Source organism: Amphibalanus amphitrite, unplaced genomic scaffold (assembly GCF_019059575.1).
Source record: "Amphibalanus amphitrite isolate SeventyFive unplaced genomic scaffold, NRLGWU_Aamphi_draft 000072F_arrow, whole genome shotgun sequence".
NCBI classification, from domain to species: Eukaryota; Metazoa; Arthropoda; class Thecostraca; order Balanomorpha; family Balanidae; genus Amphibalanus; species Amphibalanus amphitrite.
In genome coordinates, this window is record NW_024881568.1 from 905,657 (window position 1) to 925,000 (window position 19,344).

General features: G+C 48.4%; 2 protein-coding genes across 6 annotated transcripts in view; both read left to right on the forward strand.

Moving 5' to 3' along the window:
* The first annotated feature begins 17 nt into the window (after nucleotides 1-17).
* LOC122379150 (nucleoporin Nup43-like) lies at nucleotides 18-7,118 on the forward strand. Of its 5 annotated transcripts, XM_043361101.1 has the most exons (10): nucleotides 650-668; nucleotides 841-979; nucleotides 1,660-1,755; nucleotides 2,258-2,347; nucleotides 2,403-2,428; nucleotides 3,776-3,894; nucleotides 4,183-4,328; nucleotides 4,819-4,957; nucleotides 5,444-5,578; nucleotides 6,458-7,118. In XM_043361101.1, exons 2-10 carry the CDS (start codon nucleotides 851-853, stop codon nucleotides 6,640-6,642), a joined length of 1,065 nt encoding a protein of 354 aa, XP_043217036.1. In that variant the 5' UTR covers nucleotides 650-668; nucleotides 841-850; the 3' UTR covers nucleotides 6,643-7,118. The 5 variants fall into 5 exon arrangements, with proteins under 5 accessions (XP_043217035.1, XP_043217034.1, XP_043217033.1 ...); XM_043361100.1 differs by lacking the exons at nucleotides 650-668; nucleotides 2,403-2,428 and adding an exon at nucleotides 18-78 and having other exon boundaries at nucleotides 2,258-2,373; XM_043361099.1 differs by lacking the exons at nucleotides 650-668; nucleotides 2,403-2,428 and adding an exon at nucleotides 150-233 and having other exon boundaries at nucleotides 2,258-2,373.
* Nucleotides 7,119-7,998: 880 nt separating this feature from the next.
* The window catches only part of LOC122379151 (BLOC-1-related complex subunit 8 homolog), a 19,463-nt gene continuing 8,117 nt past the window's right edge, over nucleotides 7,999-19,344 (forward strand). Inside the window, exon 1 of the mRNA XM_043361103.1 lies at nucleotides 7,999-8,356. Coding sequence (XP_043217038.1) covers nucleotides 8,335-8,356 — 22 coding nt within the window. The 5' untranslated portion in view covers nucleotides 7,999-8,334. The remainder of the gene's footprint in view (nucleotides 8,357-19,344) is intronic.

Here is a 19,344-nt window from a genome sequence, read left to right on the forward strand (position 1 = left end):
CGCTGTATACTTATTGTCGATATTTTCCATCATTTGAAACGGATCATTTTAAAAAGACAATAATTTTCATCAAATTTAGTAAGGCCGTTTATACAAAATATGTAATTTCAAAAGGAACGAGTTGTTCTCATGTGCTGAGAGAGCATATAGAGAGAATTGGTGAACATGAAATTCTTTGAAAGTCCTCCCGGGGGATTTCAAGATACCTCAAGTTCTCAACCTGGGGATTTGTTGTGAGCTAGGGACTTCAGGATAGTGTCTTTATGTCGTGATGTGATGTAGGTAATTTGGTAACTTAAACTTAAACCCTGGTAACTTAAACCCTTTAATGGAAAAGGCTCTGTGTAATGTGGGTGGCGGTACAAAAAAGTATTTTCGTAGACAGGGTACCATAGTTTGATGTTGAGATATAGGTATGGTTATTTGATTTGGCCGGCTTGAGCCATTTCAATTTAAGGTGGAATCTGAAAACGGGACGCCGGACGGCATATTTAGTCACAGGATTATTGGGATATTCTCCTCCTCTTTGTGCCCTGAACAGGCTAATTGTCACATGATTAGGCCAAGCGAGTTTCAAGGTCCTTGATCAAATCACCTCAGGCGGCAGGCGACCTGTTTTTCAGATTCTACGCAATTTAAGATGAAGACGCAAGCAGGTTATTATTTCTGTAAACACAGTAAAATTGGCTTAATAGGCTGTCCATTTTTGGAAGCATTTTTCTGGATGTTGCGTTGGTATTTACTCAGAAAGCAGGCATTGCACTTTTTGTGTAGGGCTGAAGGTAGATACTAGAATCCTATCTACTTTTAATTTATGTACCTTTTTGTGCATTTTTACAGATATCCAATTATGTCAGAAGGAATAAGAAGAATCAACACATTTGTGTCCACCAAGATCAGTTGTGTGAGATGGCGTCCTACACCACAAGACACTCTGACACCGTCCAGCCAGTTTGTCTCTGGAAGCTGGGATGATGAGGTACAGTATATCCACTATCATAACATACAATGTTAGGTGTAAATGTATCATGCAATTAACTTGTATATGGTTCAAAGTGCCACTTTCAATTATTAATAGTTTAAATTAAATTATGACATTTAACTTGTTAATAATTTAAATCATATTATTCAAAGATAAAAGTCCACATATTCCCCTAATATGTCATTAAAGTAATCATGGTTATTATCAATTTTTGAAATCATGCATTGTGGCCTAACCATTGTAGGTAGGTACTAATTTATTGTCAAACAAGATACCCTAGGTACTGCTTCCATCAATGTTAATGTGACATAAGGCCATTACCAAATAAGTACCAAATAAGTGTAATAAGTGAGTACCAAATAAGTATGAACGTTCCCAAAGATGAATAATTACATAAGCAGAGAGCTGGGGTGGATCTGCATAGATCAATTTTCAGTAAATGTGGAGCCCCTCACAACATACTCCTAGAAAGGTAACTCTTGTTAACAGTGCAAAATACCACCCAAAAGTGGAATATTTTAAGAATAAATACATGAATGCAGACAAATGCATGTCTGTAAGGGTAGGGGAGTCAGCCTCTGCAATGCCAGGATCTATTCAAAATTTCTGCTTGAGGGGTGTTATGAGCATTCCTGCACTCTCATGCGACTCTGTTTATGTGTGTTCCCCTCCCCCAGGAGAACTGTCTGCAGCTGTGGCAGTGGTCTGACTCTGGGGACGATCCGCGCTGCCTGCACCGGCTCCCCTGCCGACCAGACGTCAACTGTCTGTCTGTGAGTACAGACACTTCAGCAGGGACCAGCCACACTACCTCCGTGGCTCGACGTATGCTCATTGCTGTATCATTATCATAAAATTGCCAACTGCCTTGATACTTGTGGGAATTATCGGTTTTCAACCTACTCCTCTGCGATGTTTTATTTATATATTCAATTTTATTAAATGGGGATGGAGTGCAAACCACTCGCTGTTTCACCCCCAATTAAGCTAGAGGAAGCACTGAATAAAACGAGTATGTTAGCCATTACGAGGCGCAGTGATTAGTGCTCAGTTTTTATTTATCAGATCAGCCAGTAGCCTCTAAGGGTAGGTGAATGAGCTAAAGGTCGGGCTCGGATTTCGGTAAATGTTTTTGGCGAAAATGATCGTTTGGAAACGTTGTTGGTACCATCGCTTATGGCATGATAATGCACGTAAAGGGCATGACGTATTGCCTTTTGTTTGAGAAAGGGTACCCATCTTGTGAAGATTTCAGCTGTTATGTCTCCGTTTCAGTATGTCTCGCTGGACGTGTTTGCGGCGGCCACCTCGGACGGTGACGTCACGCTTTACCGTCACGTGTCCGAGCGACTGGAGCCGGGCCGGCGCTGGGACCGGCTTCACCACACCAAGTCAGTCCAATTCACACCTCACGGGGTATCGCTGGGACCGACTTCACCGCACAAAGTCAGTCCAATACTCACCTCACGGGGTATCGCTGGGACCGCCTTCAGGCCCCACCACACCAAGTCAGTTCGGTGCACGGGGTATCACGGGTACGGCCTCCACCACACTGAGTAAGTTCGGGTCACGAGCGGTGGTTATGCAAGCCTCCACAAATCAGAGTCAGTTCGGTTCACATGGGTTGAAGTTGAAGTTAAAGTGCTTCCGGCCCTTGGCTGGAAGCCATACGGGGGGACGCCTCACAGGCGGCCCAGCCGCCTCAGGAGCTCCACCAGCTTCGTTGCGTCTCCCAGTGCTTCCCTCGTCTCCGGCTCGTCTTCTCCGAATATCCTTCGTCTCACCTCTGCCCGGGCGGGGCAGTCGGTCAGGAGGAAAGATAGTGTCTCATCCTCCAGCCCGCACTCAGGACAGGTGGGATCGTCTTCCAGGCCGATTCTGTGCCGGTACTCCCGCACCATCATTGATTGGCCGGTACGAAGTCTCGCGGCTTCCACGCATTCCCGGCGGGAGAGTCCCAGGCGCTCAGCCGGGGGGGGGGGGGGGGGGGGCGCACTCCGTTCCGCAGGGCGTAGCGGGTAGGTTGTAGGCTGTAGCCGTTCTTCCCACTCCCGGTGGGCGTGCCTCCTCAGCCTGGCTTTTGCTGACGGGAGGTCTACCGGCACGTCGCGCTGCTCCAGGTTGGCGGCTTCTCGTGCGATTTCGTCGGCCAGCTCGTTACCGGGGAGCCCGGCGTGGCCGGGAACCCACTGCAGGGACGTGTGCGTCCCGCGGTCGGCTAGGTCCAGCAGCCTCTGCCAAACTCTGTCCGCCAGGACATCCGTCTGCGCCGCCGGGCCCTCCGCGAGGCGACGCAGGGCTGACGGGGAGTCGGTACATATTCGTACCTCCCGCGGAGCAGGGCCCTCAGCGCCCCCCCCCCCCCCGCTCAGGAGGGACGCGAGGGCAGAGTCGAGCGCCGTTAGCTCCGCGCGGTAGCTGGAGGTCCAGCGGCCTGCAGGCGTTGCCGCCGCAGGTCCGAAGCTTATCTCGGAAACGCGCTCGTTGCCCTTTTTGTTTATTAGAGGCAAACGAAACGTGGTTCACATGGGTCGCGGGGACAGCCACCGCCACAGTGGAAAAGGGGGGGAGGGGGTCACTGGGACGATTTTACACCCAGCTGTATCACTGACAGGGTGTCGTACGGACGTAATCGCTAACCTATTTAATTGCAATTTAGGCTGCAATGATATTTACATTCTCTACTGAGCACCTTTTAGTCGCTACGTCCTGTGTCAATCGCTCAGTACCTGTGTGTTAGTACCGTCGCCCGGTGTTTCCCGTTGTGACCGCCGTGTGCCCTTCTGTACACAGGTGCGGTGCGGCACCGTGCACCTGGCTCTCGGCGTTCGAACAGGAGCTCGTCTCCGTGGGCGATGACGGCAGGATGGTGGTACTGAACGTGCACTCACAGAAACCCGGACGAGTCATCGGTGAGACGCCGCCGGCTGACAACAGGGGAATCTCTATTTTATCTTTCTTCTGACTTTCATGACTTCCTTGACTATGACCTCCCAAAATTACCTTCGTCATTTATCTCAGCATTAGACATAATTGCGTTTGAAATCCACACACCCTACGACATGAGTCAAATTGTCAATGTATGCCTGCTGGACCTTATCAAAGCGTTGCTAATCACGTGACCCCTCCCCCTCAGTGGCAGATATGTACCAGCTGCTGCGTGTACCGGGTGCTGATCACGTGACCTCCCACCCCCGCAGCGGCGGACACGTGCAGCGTGTACCGCGTGCAGCACGTGACCCACTCGCACGTGGTGACGGCCAACATGCGCGGCCAGCTGAAGTCGTGGGACCTGCGCGCCGACAGCGACGAGCCCACATCCTCAGTGATGGCCTCGCAGCAGCAGGTCGGTGACGTCAGGGGCCGCACGGTGGGGTCTTTCGGCCCTGCGGAGGCTCCTGGGCCTGGTGCGCCGAATTGGGAGCTGGGACGTGGGAACGGATTCGGGAGAGATGCTATATAGCTTGGTATATGTTATGCATTCTGTTATTATATGTTTGAGAAACTATTTTGGTGAAGCTTGTGCGGGGAAGGTGAGCGGGGTGTTAATGCGCATGCGCATGTTGTTTTTTTCGGTGATTCCTGATTTCATTGGCCGGCGCAATGATGGTCGATCTTAGTTTGGCTAATTTGTTTCAGATGTGTTCCATGATCAATTGTTTCAGTGTTCAGTAATGGCTGTATCATTAGTCATGAGTGTTCGATGATGGCGCTGGGCCGTTTGTTCGGTTGTGCCGCAATTTTTTTTTTTTGTGTGCCATAATTGACCCTTGTTTGCAGTGTGCGGTGACGGCGCTAGGCGGTCGTGCCGTCATTGGTGTTACCCTTGTTTTCAGTGTGCTGTGACGGCGCTGGCGCGCCACCCCACCCAGTACCACGTGCTCGCCTCCGGTGACGGAGACGGCGTCATCTGCATCTGGGACATGCGCCAGCCGCGCTTCCCCGTCACGGAGCTCAAGTCACACGCCGACGAGGGTAAGCGACTATTTGAACACTGTGACCCAGCGTTGTTTGATTATGCTGAGGCACATAGTGACAACGTAGACCTAACGGCACTGAACGGCACTGCAAGTATAACTTGTTTAAGATGTGTAGTATTTATTGTCAATTTTATTGAACAGGAGGGTGACTTTCGGTCTGGCATCTTACCGACCGTAGATAGAGATACCGAATATCGTATTAACGTATTGTCCGTGCCATTTCACGTCACCATCCGTGGATGTATTTATAACTAGCCTGACGGTCAGTGAGCGTGTCTGTCTGATGCCCGGTAGTCAATGTTTGTATCTCTTGTCCAGCTCTGTGTCTGTCCCGTCCTGCCCTTTGGTAAGCCTGTGTCTGTCCTCCCCGGCAGTCAGCGACTTGTTGTTCCACCGGCTCTGTCCGGACAGTTAGCATCTCATATCCTGTCCGTCAGTGAGTGTGTCTGTCTTATCAAACTGTGTCTGTCCTCCCCGACAGTGAGCGACCTGCTGTTCCACCGGCTCTGTCCGGACAGTCTGTTCTCGGCCGCCCACGACGGCTCCGTCTGCCAATGGAACATCGGCACAACGGCCAGCAGCGGGCTGAGCGCGCGCCTCCACACCTCCGGCAGGGGTGAGTGTTACTCCCAGCAGCGGGCTGAGCGCGCGCCCCTACACACCTCCGGCAGGGGTGAGTATTACTCCCAGCAGCGGGCTGAGCGCGCGTCTCCACACCTCCGGCAGGGGTGAGTGTTACTCCCAGCAGCGGGCTGAGCGCGCGCCTACACACCTCCGGCAGGGGTATTACTCCCAGCAGCGGGCTGAGCGCGCCCCCACACCTCCGGCAGGGGTGAGTGTTACTCCCAGCAGCGGGCTGAGCGCGCGCCTCCACACCTCCGGCAGGGGTGAGTGTTACTCCCAGCAGCGGGCTGAGCGCGCGTCTCCACACCTCCGGCAGGGGTGAGTATTACTCACAGCAGCGGGCTGAGCGCGCGCCTCCACACCTCCGGCAGGGGTGAGTATTACTCCCAGCAGCGGGCTGAGCGCGCGCCTCCACACCTCCGGCAGGGGTGAGTGTTACTCCCAGCAGCGGGCTGAGCGCGCGTCTCCACACCTCCGGCAGGGGTGAGTGTTACTCCCAGCAGCGGGCTGAGCGCGCGTCTCCACACCTCCGGCAGGGGTGAGTCACACAGGCGGACTGGGGAGCGGCAGCCGTGACCGACGCCGTGGAGTTACAGAGTCATGCAGGCGGTCACGGATCAACAGCAGCATTCGGCCCAGACAGCAGCTTGTCCCTCTAATGATGTGTCAGGTTAAATATAACAACGTGTTTGTTTCATTCGCAAAGTGATATGTGCTAAGCTTTTCTTATTTCTTCATGTCAGATCGATGGCTCAGCCTTTTCCATGCTGTACTTGTTGTCTCGCTTACTTGCTACTGTAGTCTGTAACGTGTCTCGCCGAGTACCTCGGCCATCCGTCCCAGTTGATCTGACCTCTCTCCCCTCCGGCAGAGCCGCCGGCGGACGCCGCGCAGACCTCGTGGCTGACGCTGGACGCCTCGAAGCGCTACCTGGACGTGCTATCGCTGCTGCCGGCCGGCCCGCTGCCCGTCAACAGCCTGGACGTCAGCGAGGACCGGCTGGTGTGTGGCGGCGACAACGAGGTGATCCACTGCGTCAGCCAGCTGACCGTGTGACGGCCGCCCCGCCGGGGCTCGCAGAGACAGCGGGGAGGGGCGTCAGTGACCCCTGGCCCTGACGGCGCTGCGCTGCGGCAACTCTCGGTGAGGCATGGCGCCAGATCTTGACGAGGGTCTTGTCGTGTCTCATTGGTCCATTTCATTGCCACGCTACATGGATCGACGCTCTGCCGCGATGCACTGAACCCGAATTGCGCAGATGCAGATATAATGCGGAAACGATTCGGCATTGCGTATAGTGTCAGGTCATTTACGGTGCCTGCTCAAGTGAAGAGCGGGTGGTCCCAGGCTGCGCTGAAGCGTAGGACGGGGAGGGGGGATGAAACATTGTCATTGATCAGCAAATGTTCATGATGCCAGTTTGGGACCATGCCAAACGGATTTCTAATGTCATTGGTGTCGTTTCAAAGACACCTCGAATGTGGTCCAGGCTGTTGTCGGCTGCCATGATAATAAATGCCATTCCTGTTTTATTACGTTGCCTTTTGATTCTACCGTGCGTCGGAGGCTCGGAGTGCGTATACGGATGTCTTTTGTTGTGTCCGTTTGCCCGGTGGATAAATAGTTACTCCATTAAAGGGACACTCCCACCTTAACATTAGTTTTGAGTTGAGATAGCCAAATTGGTGGTCATGGCCTGCAAATACCGGTTTGGGCACTCACAACATCGACAAATGCTTTAATTCGGAGATATGGAATTTCAAACTTGCAGTTTTCGGATTCTAAGGGGCTAGTGCATTGGTATGCCCCCTTAGAATTTGTGACGTCAGCGGAGATCTAACGATTTTTAAATCTTTTACTAAAACGTTTGGTAGCACGCGGTGGTATATGCTGCTTTGCGCGCAACAAATGCCGCACTTTCAAATAAAGTCGCTAGGAACAGCGGAGATCCCAAAAAGTAAACAAAAGTAAAAGTCTAATATCTTGAAAATCGGTGGATATTTTTCGATGAAATTTGGTAGATATTCGTTTTCGCTCTTTCTGAACCGAGCGACATCACTTTCGTGCCAATTCATTAACTTTTTTGAAGGTGGGAGGGTCCCTTTAATCTGGAAGCTGTCCCTTCCGCCTTCCCATTTGTCCTTCCCGCGATCCCATTTCCGATGTTGTTGTTTTTTTTTTTGACGAATCATTCTGCAATTAGTTATGTGCGGCATTACAATCTCAGCTGATGAGTGATTGTGCCAGCAAGTGAAAAGTAATATTGGCTCTCAAGCTGAGGAAAAGGACTTAGGCCGGGATTTACAAGACTCCTTTACTACTCGGATTTACGGGATTTCATGTTTTTTAGGTTTGGCAGCATTACTAGGGTGATATGGTAGCATAAGTTGTTTTCATTCTCAGCGCAACAAATACATCTTTTCCTACATATTGGTATTCGAAAACTTTAGTAAAGAATGCTCACGGACAACGACACCTGAAGAAAACAGTTTGTGCGCATGCAGGATTAGCGTATAGTACATCAGAGTGAACATCAATAAAGTAAAAAATATATTGTGGCCGTGTCCGTGCCGGCCGCGCCTTGCATTTATGCTTTTTAATTTTATTTGAGCCATAGATATACAGACATTTGAGCTATACCTACTGCCATTTTGAAACGGTTATATTGTGTATATCGGTTCATATTTAAGTCAAGAAATGGCCAGTAGATGAGAAACTGTAATACATTGGACTTACTATATCGCAATCATGGATGCCAGGGAAGCAAATTGTGAGTGCCGTAACCATTCTTCAATGTTCAACTTACATGTGTATTGTGTGCGTAATGCGTATGGTTTGATTGTTAACACTTTTGGGCTGCAGCCTGTATGTATCTATGCGTGTGCTCAACATTCGGATATTTGGATAGTTTTCCTTGATCACCGGGATCATTTGGTGCTTAAGGCTGACGGCTGACGCTTTGCACAATGGAAATGGCAATGAGTAAAAGAGGCATTTTTGAAACAAAAGCATTCTAGAAACGTGATTTATTGCATCGATGGTCCCTGCAATACCAAAGAACTACCGGTGATCCTGGATCCCTGAATATCCGGATGGCAAACGCAAGCTATATTTCTGTTTCATTGAATGACAGGTGATTTTTAAAACTTACTCAGAAGTATGTAATTGTGATAGGCTATTTAGCCTATTAGTCAGGGGAAGGAGGCCCAATTTTGGGCCGAATAACGCAAAATTGGGTAGAGCTTAGCAAAGGGTGGTTTCTGGGACAAAAATGACCGCTGAATCCGAGTCTGACCGGTGCGCACCTCTAACTAATGTTGCACCGCTTCCAGAGCACGTGCAACTGCGTGGTTCATCTTTTTTGGAGAATGGTACCTTTTTAATGAATTGCAGTGTAACGTCGTTGATATTTGAGATATTGTTTTGAGATTTTGTCCCTGTGCTACAAACACATGGTGTAATTGAAAGCTGAAGTTTTGCAATGTTCGGGCAGCCGATGACGTCACCGTGACGTCATTTACCTATAAATGAGTTGAAAAAGTCGTCTTGTCCTTAAAGCATTTAACTTTATTCCCGTCGTATGCAAATCAGAGAAGGGAAAATAATCAAACATGATCTATGAACATTTCTGAGTCGGATCATGCTAAAATCGTTTTTGCAGAGGTACATGAGAGTCACATTAAGAACGTGACAGTCCAAGTCACCACCTGACAAATTTGGTCAAACTGGATGAAGTAGTACAGCAGATTGATGAATCACGTGAAATAGTATATTTTTATGATTTTTATATCATTTTTACCGTGTTCTGGCGCTGCGACGGCATTTAAATCCAAATACTGTTGGCGTTGAATTGGCTAAATATCGTTCCTTTGGTCTTATTTATAGTTCAAATTGTATAATTTTTTTATTTATTTCAAGTAAATATCCATTCCTATGAATAACGGAAAGTCAGCGTGGGTTCAGCTTAGTCGTTACGTGCGTTTGGCTAGCGATATAAAATGATCCAGAATTGTGCTTGTCATGAACACTGGGAAAGGAAATAAACAGCTGTGGTTTATCAAAAAGGGCAAAAATCACCTTTGTAAGAAAGTGAAATATCTTAGATATTTGTGGAAAACAATCCAAGATCGAAGCGAGACCACACGATAGACGATGCAGGAACAAAACAGTACCTACAAAAATGATCTGAAACCGAATGCCTCCTCATAAACCTGTTTTGTGTGAAGTGCATTTTCTTGGGACTACATTGCAAGTGAAAATTCATTTGTATCAAAGGAGCATGGATTAGTGATTGCCCTATAAAGTTGAAGCTTGGTAACACCTTCAACATACATGCGGCTCGACACCATCAGATGCTCTTGGAACACACATGGAACCGTTTTAGACAAAGCTACAGAATGCAGATTGATGATCACGGGCGCGACGAGCTGAAAATGGAGCTCTCCCAACTCGCCCGTCTGAGTCCATAAGAGATTGAATAGCACCAGCATGCGGCTGCTGGAGAAGGGAGAGCCGGAGCTGGCAGTACGGGCCAAGGAGCTGGCAGACCGGGAGTATGGACGCCTGACGCGACTCCCTCCGGACGATCCCGCTCGGAAGCTCATTGATAAGACACCAACACCTAGACTACATTACAGAGCCCACCTCCATTGGATGCGAAAGAAACAGGAAGCCCAGGAGGTGGGAGTGCCGGCACCGTCGCCGCCAGATGAGGACGTTGCTGGCCTCCAGCATCGACCCTGTTTCCGACGAGTGGGGAAGTGGGTGTGCGAGGAAGCTGGACTGGGTGGAGTGCCCGTAGCCCCACTAACCCTGCACCAGGGAGAACCGCCGTGGAAGCAGTACAACACCAACGTCCACTTCGGCTTGAAGCTTCCGAAACCTACCAAGAGGACTGACCCACCAGAATTACGGAAGACTGCAACCCTGGAGGCCCTGGCCGCCTACCCAAATCAAGACCTCACAATCTGGTCTGATGGCTCTGTCCTAGACGGTACCAAGAAAGGCGGCGGAGGAGCCCTCCTCGAACTGCACCGTGAGGGACGCAAGATCAAATGTACCATACCGGCAGAAGTCGTATGCAGCAGCATGCAGGCGGAGCTGGCGGCGATGTCGGAGGCGTTAAAATGTTTCTTGGGACTGCACCCTCGCTGCCATTCGGTCTGTCCTGCTCTGCTCGGACTCCCTGTCCGGCCTCCAACTGCTCAGCCGAGGCCCAGCAGCGCAGGAATCGGCCGTGACACAGGGCATCTGGGCTCTCCTGCACTCTGCCGCGGCCGGGGGCAGAGCTATCAGTCTCCAGTGGATCCCGGGCCACGCAGGGGTCGAGGGTAATATAGAAGCGGACCGCCTAGCAAACATCGCGGCAACATCAGGTGACCAGCGTCGGATCCCAGTTGACCTGGCCTGTGCGCGCATCGCCATCAGACACTGGGCCGGCCGGCTAACCCTCGATCGCTCCAAGCATCACCCACATTTGGAGAACACCCCTGGCCACGACAACCTCGACCGATGGGGACAGACCACTGTCTCGCAGATCCGCAGCGGCTGCTCACCCCTGGTCCGGGCCACACTCTTCAGGATTGGCCTGGCCATCAGCTCTCTCTCTCTCTGCGGACAGTGCAGCGAAGAGGACACGGTCGTGCACCTGCTATGCGAGTGCCTGGCCGCGCAAGAACGCAAACCCGGCTCTGGGGGCCACTCCCCACCCTCTAGGATGTGCTCTCGGGGCCGGCTAAATACGTCACGGAGTTCCTCGACCGAGTGGGGCGGATCACGCTACCTGTGGACCAGCCCCGGTCTGCCGCGCCCTAGGGCACGGCCGGCAGTGCGCGGAAGAAGAAGAAGAAGGGAGAGCCGGCTGACGCATCGGAAGAGGTGCATCTATCCGAGTCCTGCGTCAGAACGACCAGTCGCTCTGCTCCGTCGACCTGGCCGGCGACTTCACGTACCGGCTGGTTGGCGTCGTACAACTTAACGGCGGTGCCAAGCACTCGGGATACTACCTATGTGCGTATGCCGCGTGGCGTGTACTGTACAGAATGGGACGGAACATATTGTATCATCACGACGAGACGCGTCCGCTGGATGGACGAGGCAGACGTCCTGGGCGAAGGCCACCGCCCAGGGTGCACAGAGTCACCGTGCCGGCGGCCGGCAGCCGAACGCCTCCTGATAGTAGCCGTGCTACATTATGTGTGTTCGCCTGTGCGTGTGTGTGTATACCTATGTATTTACCAAAAGAGATCAATACAACCAACCAGAATCAAATTCTCTCCGGTTAGTTGTTACGTGTTCTTCAATGCACGGGTATATGACGTCTAAGAACATGAATAACCACAATACATTGATAAGAACTTGGGACATAACACATGTGAAACCCTCTGTGACGAAATTTACGCCCACCTTATTAGGTACAGTCACCAGCACTTGCTACTAATCACCTCGTTTTTGTTCAGCAGTTTGAAGACCGATCAATTCTCAGTCGCGCAAGATCCGTCAAATGGTCCGTTTGGTCCTCCGATTTTCGAATATCTAACTTGTTTTTGTATAGTCGAAGCATTTTGGGATGGGGAGCCAAAAAACCTCTTTTCTGCCCTAAAGTGTGCCCCAAGAAGTCGTAGAACCTAGCCCCGCCTCTGATCCACAGACCACTAGTGCCATCTCTTGTCAGCCGAACAAACGGCAGAAGTAAATAATGTCACGTGACCTTTGCACACGCTACAATTACTACGCAGCCGTAGTGGGGGAAGCGGGGCGGAGGCGTGGAGAGGGACGCGATCGGTCGGCTGGGGTCAGGTCGCCGAGGTCAGAGGTCACCCGCCGGAGGGTGTTTGAGCGGTTGGGCCGTGTGGGCTGGGGCTTGCGGAGCGGGGAGCGCCTGGACCTGTCTGGAAACAAGTCCTACAACGCTGTGGCAGTTGAGAATATTGTGAGGAAAGAGAGAGAGAGAGAGAGAGAGAGAGAGAGAGAGAGAGAGAGAGAGAGAGAGAGAGGGGGGGGGGAGAGAGGGAGAGGGAGAGGGAGAGGGAGAGAGAAGGAGAAAGAGAGCGTTGCATGGAAAGAATGGGACCAAAAGTCGGCAGTGCCCCCCCCCCCCCTTGAAGGTTTTCCGCCGCTACTGAATGGGGATGATGTTGAGGGTCTCGCAAATACTTCATAAAAGAAATGCTATTTTTTGCACAAACTATTAATTTTTTTTTGACGTTTGCTATGGAAATGTTAGGCCCAGTTCCTTCAAGATCAGGTCCACGACTCCACAGCTTACAACAGGAGCTAACTAACATAATAATTAGCCCGCGCCGTGTTGGTGATATGATCTTTCCGTCGAGTGCTGGGGGGGGGGGGGGGGCGTTTCACGCCCCTCCGTCTAACTCGGTTCCTGGGCCACGTAGCGACACGCGGTATGCGGCAATCGAAAGAGCGTTAAAAATAAGGAGGAAAACACTTCGGTCATTTAAAGGTCAGGGCAAAGGTCCGGTCACCAGGGTTCATCAAATGTCAAATTTTGTTGATTTTAACGATTTTGAACACCCGACGGCTAACTCGGGAACCAATAGAGCTACAGCGCCGCGGAAAAGCGCATTCGATAGCTCTTTTAACGCTCTTTCGCCAACATGTCCTCAAATTTGACCTCAGATCAACGCTTTAACCCCTAGAGAGCACCGTTCTGAATGACCTCAAATTTGACCTAAGATCAACGGTGTTTTCACCGCTCAAGCACGTCTCTGTCAAAAGTAAAAAAACTGCTGAAGACCTTTTATGTCTTAAAATGACCTCAGGGGCACACACAGGGGTCACAGGTGCAATTTTCCGATCAGTGTGTCTATGGACCGATGTTTGAGAGGGTGTAGAACGAAATTCGTCCAAAAGAGGCGCATTTCAATTTTCTCCCATTGACTTATACCTAATGGAGCAGTCGCAAAATTGTCTTAACCTTAGGTCACAGAGATAAAAATCCGAGGTATCCATTTTATACATACTGTTAGTCTGTTACCCTCAGCAATTACCAATTACTGACAGTTTCAAAGTGATCGCTCAGACGGTGTAGCTACAGCGAGCTTTCGAACCTTTTCTGAGGCAAGGTCACTTGACGTTACCTGGTGACCTGACCTTGAATGACCGATGTCTGAAATTTTGATAACATGTGCGAAAAAGATGTCGGAACAGGTGTATATAAAACAGCGGCGCTACGCGTCGCCGTTTTTTAGATATTCGCGAAAAACCTAGTGGGGGGGGGAGGGGCGTAAAAACGCCCCCCCCCCTCCCCAGCACGGCGCGGGTGGTCGACATAGCAACTCGAACTGAACAAATGCCTTGAACGTTTCAACGGTTGAATAAGGTGAGAGGATTGAGAAAGGCTTGTGTCAGATTTTTCTTCTGTTTGTTGGTAGTTTAGGTTGAAGTCAATTTCGCCAGCTGTCCATAATCATTCAAGAGGGAAAATTCAGCTGCACATCGTTCGGGTCAAAGTAAAAGGAACATTCTCAAATTTTGTAGTAAAGAGCCAGTAGTCTACGAATATATTCAAAAAACAATTAGAAAAAGAAAAAGCGGACCGGTTTCGTCTATCAAAGACTTCTTCAGCGCTTTTTCAAAAACGTATAAGAAGAAAACTAGCACAGTGACAATCGTTTGAAATCAAATTGGATTCAGTAAGAACTTCATTGTCCGAAAACCGCTGACAGTTGATATAGCTCAATGACACTAGAGCAGTGCATAAGGAGGCGTGAAAACACTCTCCTCATCTCGATCTATTACGAGAGGACCATGTCAGGGCGTGAGAAAGGTGTTCTCAAAATAAATGACACTGTATGAATGAATAAATAATCCGCGCCCCCTTGGGCTATTGGCGGACTCTACCACCTGATCGGGTGGTGCAGCCGTTTCGCCTTCCACCTGAGATCTCGGAAAGTTACCGACCGATTTTGAAAATTCAAAGAGCATTCGATAGCCCCACCAGAGAACTACCTTGTTACCAGGTTTCGTTGACCTAGGTGCAACCAATGACGTCACAAGTCAGGTCAAAGGTCGCATTTTTCACCGATTTAGTCTAAGGAATGCGTTACAGTCAGTTAACACTTAACACATCAAATAAAAGGCATGTTATCGAAAAACATCGATGGAGCGTTGGTTCCCTAATACATATGTTGCCTAAGGAGGTCACTGATGCCAGGTCAGGTCACAGAGGTCAGGTCACTAAGGGTCACAATATGAACCCAACTATGCTGGGGTCGTGTGATACATGTTTTATGGCCAATTTTACATTTACAATTCAATGGTGTGGGCTAGACGGCCATTGGGGCCAGTTTAGATTACATTCTGGTGGAGGTCAGGTCAAAGTCAGGTCAAAGAAGGTTAAATGTCAAAGTTGATATTTTGCATAAAAAGGGTATTTATTCGATGCAGCTCATCACAGGAAATCCAATGGTGGTCTTTGGCTTGCTCTGTGTGTTCTGTGACGGCTAAAAATTGAATTTGAAAATTTTACGTAATAAATTTACAGTAGTTTTTTTGCCATAACTTTGCTAAAATTGGAGCTATCGAGTTTAAGTTTGGCATATCTAGAGCAGATAGTTCTATAAGATATATTCCAGTTTTAATTTTAAAAGTTGTTGGTATTTTCGGGGTGTTATAAATCAATTTTTGATTAGACATAAGAGTTAGCAGTTTGGTAGCGCTGTTTATTTTACATCTTTTTTATCTTGAATATTTTTCGTCATCTTCAAAACTGTAAGCGTGACAGCTGTTCCGCTAAACCTTTTATTGGGTCGAAAATGACAGAACATGACATCACTCTGACGTCATTTGTGACTAACCTTTCATTAGAGCTCTCGAAAAATTTGGTCACAAGGTGTCAAAATGATGCCCGGAGGGCTCTTGAAAGCTTGGTGGCGACATTTGCTATACTTTAGGAGATATCGACTGAAAAGGAGAGAGGGGGCCGCTTCGCGCCGCCCTTCCCCCCCCCCCCCCCCCTCAACGGGGCTCGAGGCTTTCAGGTGATGCGCTCACAGAACTCTTGGTTATATTACAACGCAGTGGAATTGCAAGTGGCAGTATAAGCTTCCTGCCAGCGCCGGACCAGAGTGTAAACATGTAGGCTGAATTTTAACATTTAACTTTTGAATTTGTAAACCGTTGAGCTTTTTAGAAGTTGTATGAACTGTTCAGCTCCTTTTTTGGTCCATCACAGCGGGCTTGTATGTCATTTGCCAACCAAAATCAAATTAAAAACTTTTTATTTGGTCTGGCTACCTCGCCAACTTCTTAACTGAATCGTTTAGTAGCTTTTGATTGGGCACTGCCCACGTTGTGTCATAGACACTGTCTATGACACGAGAAGAGGCTGCTGACATCGTTTGTCGCGGTTGGATAATACCAATCCACGTCCCAGTGGCTGCTCGATCGCTCTTTCCCTGGCCCGCCTCTCCCGCCAGGCTAGACTTTGCTCGGCACAGCCATCGCCTCAGTGCCTCGGGTGGTGACCCGTTCAAAGGGGCTCACAATTCGTATGGTGCCGTGGCACTCAAACCAATACAGAACAGTGAAACGCACAGGCTCACTTTCCATATAAGGCGAACGGCTGATTCTGGCGCCGGGGCTTCATTCATGCCAAGGCGCCCAATCACAGCGCCGCATTTCAGTTAGTGTCGGGCGCAAAAGCTACTGCTCCGCCCCTTCATCACGTGACCCTGCCCTCACGTGGCCTCAGTCACGTGGTGTTTCCACTTCTTGGCGCATGGCGGCGCTAGTCTCGCAGGGGCGGTGGTAGCTTGCTCCCCCGCCGTCCGGGGGTGATGGGTAGCAACTGCTGGTGACTGTACGTATGCCAACGTAATAAACTAAAACTACGCCTGTAAAGAACACATCTAATTCTAAAATCTCGGAAGCATACAATGCCTTACGAATGCTTTGCGGCGCCAACACATATATGTATGAACGACTTCTTTACCTTACTTTGAATTTCGTCATGTGGCGTCCTGAAAACGTCATCAGCAATTTTCAGCTATAGCTTTTGATCAAACCACATAAGAACAATGAAAGCATTTTCCATGCGATTATCTTGATAATCGGCCAAGGCGACTGGTAAACTACATGACCATTTCCAGTCAGGCCATAACCTTTACTAGCGTGATAATCGACCTGAGCCCATGAACTGCGGTAAAATATAATCTTAACCAATCAAAGCCAATTTGCATACTATTCGATGCGTCTCGGTGAGAGAATCACAACGATGGTAAAATGGACGACATGCAAGCATTGTATCAAAAGTTATTGCACAAAAACTATTTGGGGTAAAAACGCACGCTCCGCGGATTTCGCCCCCTGTAGGCCAAAATGGTACAGTCACCAGCAGTTGCTACCCATCACCCTCGGGCATATTTACGTCTGGACAACGAGTTGCGGGGAAAAGTGCTGATTTTGTTGCAGTTTTAGGAGCCGGTGATAAGGCTGGATTTTTGGGTTACTTTTTCGTTCCGATTCATGTATTTCATAGTGTTTGGCTTTTGAATATTTTAGTTCTTTCAGATAAATATTACTTGCCTTACAACTTTTGTAAAAACGTTTCATTTTTTATAAGCCGACGTTCAGAGTCCTAAAAATACATCAGCACTACAATCATTGTAAACAAACAAATGGAGCACCACTTGGCTCTGTTCTAAGGCCATTTTTAGTTTATCTGGTGGTTTTCTTACTCTTGTACGTCGTTTTGTTGGATGTTTTGAATATTGACTTATATCATATTTAAGAAGCATGTTGACTGAAAACAATCCGAAGTATCCAGGACTAGGAGGCTGACAGAGGTCCTGACTCCTGAGCAATATCAATATCAAGTTGAACAAGTTATGAAATTTTGGTTGATAAACGCAAGGTGATCGGGCTCATATATCAGCAAGAAAAATTAAAATTAAAAGAGCTTATTGGCCAAAAACAAGCTATAATATTGCAGACCTTGGAGCAATACGTACTGAAGAGCACGCTGAGCAGGATCATATCATGCCAGAAAATGTTGACTGGTGAGCGCATATTGATGCATTGGTATGGATATTGAATGATAACTTACAACAGCAAGATAAATTAGTGCTGACTTTCAAGTTAAAAATCTAGAATGAATGGACTTGGGCAGCTTAGATGCTTCATGCTATGCAGATTGTAATGTGCATCAGGTACTCAGTGTCTGGCAAATGAAACATGCGATCATTCTATTGCTACTGCAGGAGAAAGCTTGGATCACTAAATCCACTTTATGTTGATTTTGATGTTAATCATCACTGTATTTCTTGAAAAAAGAATTATAGTAGAATTGTCAATGTGACAATCCATGCAACGATGTGATCATATAATGTGTTCATAGTCATTCGTGATAGTGATTATTGGTCCAATATACAATGGCAAAGCTCTCAGTCTCAGCGTTTCTTCCTGTGGATGGCCAGCAGTGACTCAGAGCTTTGAAGTATTAGTTTTCTTCACAGGGCTGGGATAAAAAGTACTGAGGGTAATCTTCCACCAAGGAACTCTACTTTGACATGGTTTGAGATGTATGCACAAGTAGGTAGGTGCTTAGTTCCTATAGTCAGTAGTTGTGTATGTTTAGTCGGGTTAGCTTAGATTAGATTGTTAGTTTTTTAATTTGCCAAGTGTCCATAAAAATGTGACCTGAGCAATGAGCATACTCCTGACTAGCCTGACAGCTGACCTAGCCTCAATCATCACACATATTTGCAGCCTACCCAAGACCTGCATAGCAGAAGCACCCAGTTATAGGTAGGTACTAACCCTAACTCAATCTTACCTGCTAACCTTCAACTTGCCAAAAGTTAGCTCACATTGCCAAGCTGCATCCAGGGAAACAGTCAACTGAGGAACTGGCTCATTGGGTGGCTGGTGTGAGTCTGTGCATTCAAAGTGTTTCTTCTCTGAAGCTGCTCTGCACTGCTGTATGTCATGTTAGATACTCAGAAATGTGGGAAATGATTACTTAGCTACTTTAGTGCTTTGTTAATGCTCGAGACATGAACAAGTACAGATCCTGTAGGGTACAGCTATGAGTTAGGTGCTAGGTGAGTATGTTATGTGAATGTGCTGTTCCCTGTTTGACCATAGTAAGTATACAAACAAGCACAGGGTCACAGTTATATTCAATCTCCACATAAACATACAACAAAAACGGCCATATGGCCTAACTCCGAACACACCACAGATACCTAACTTAAGCCTTTGCAGGCACAAAAATGTTTTGATTAACAGGACAGGTATCAATATATCCTCTGTCCTTGGGGGATCTTGCTGCCAAGTTGAAGTACGATGACTTAACTTCAGGATTGATCAACCTTTTGGCTTTTCTTAGCCACTGCTTATATACGAGAAAGACCAAATGCTTGTTTCTTTGATTTACAGGACATGTATACAATATATCCTCTGTCCTTGGAGGATCTTGCTGCCAAGTTGAGGTACGATGACTGAACTTCAGGATTGATCAACCTTTTCTTAGCCACTGCTTATATACGAGAAAGACCAAATGCTTGTTTGTAAACTGCGTTGAAAATTTAATGATCCACCATCAATTCTGACATGAAGGCACAAATGAAATAGTTCCCTCTCCTTTTGGAATACACAAAGCAAAATGTTTAATAAATTTTAGTGGATGGACAAGAGCAATTAGCATAGCTTCCCCTCAAATAAACTTCTGGCACTAATGAATTACACTGACGCTTATTCGCTTCATATTTTGTAACAAACGCGCTAAAACTGCAA

Excerpts from the sequence above, each read along its gene's own strand:
- LOC122379150 (XM_043361099.1), top strand. The coding sequence starts at position 166 with ATGAAATTCTTTGAAAGTCCTCCCGGGGGATTTCAAGATACCTCAAGT. Across the intron at positions 3,895-4,182 it reads GAAACCCGGACGAGTCATCG|CGGCGGACACGTGCAGCGTG; the intron begins GTGAGACGCCGC and ends CCACCCCCGCAG. Across the intron at positions 4,329-4,818 it reads TGATGGCCTCGCAGCAGCAG|TGTGCTGTGACGGCGCTGGC; the intron begins GTCGGTGACGTC and ends CCTTGTTTTCAG.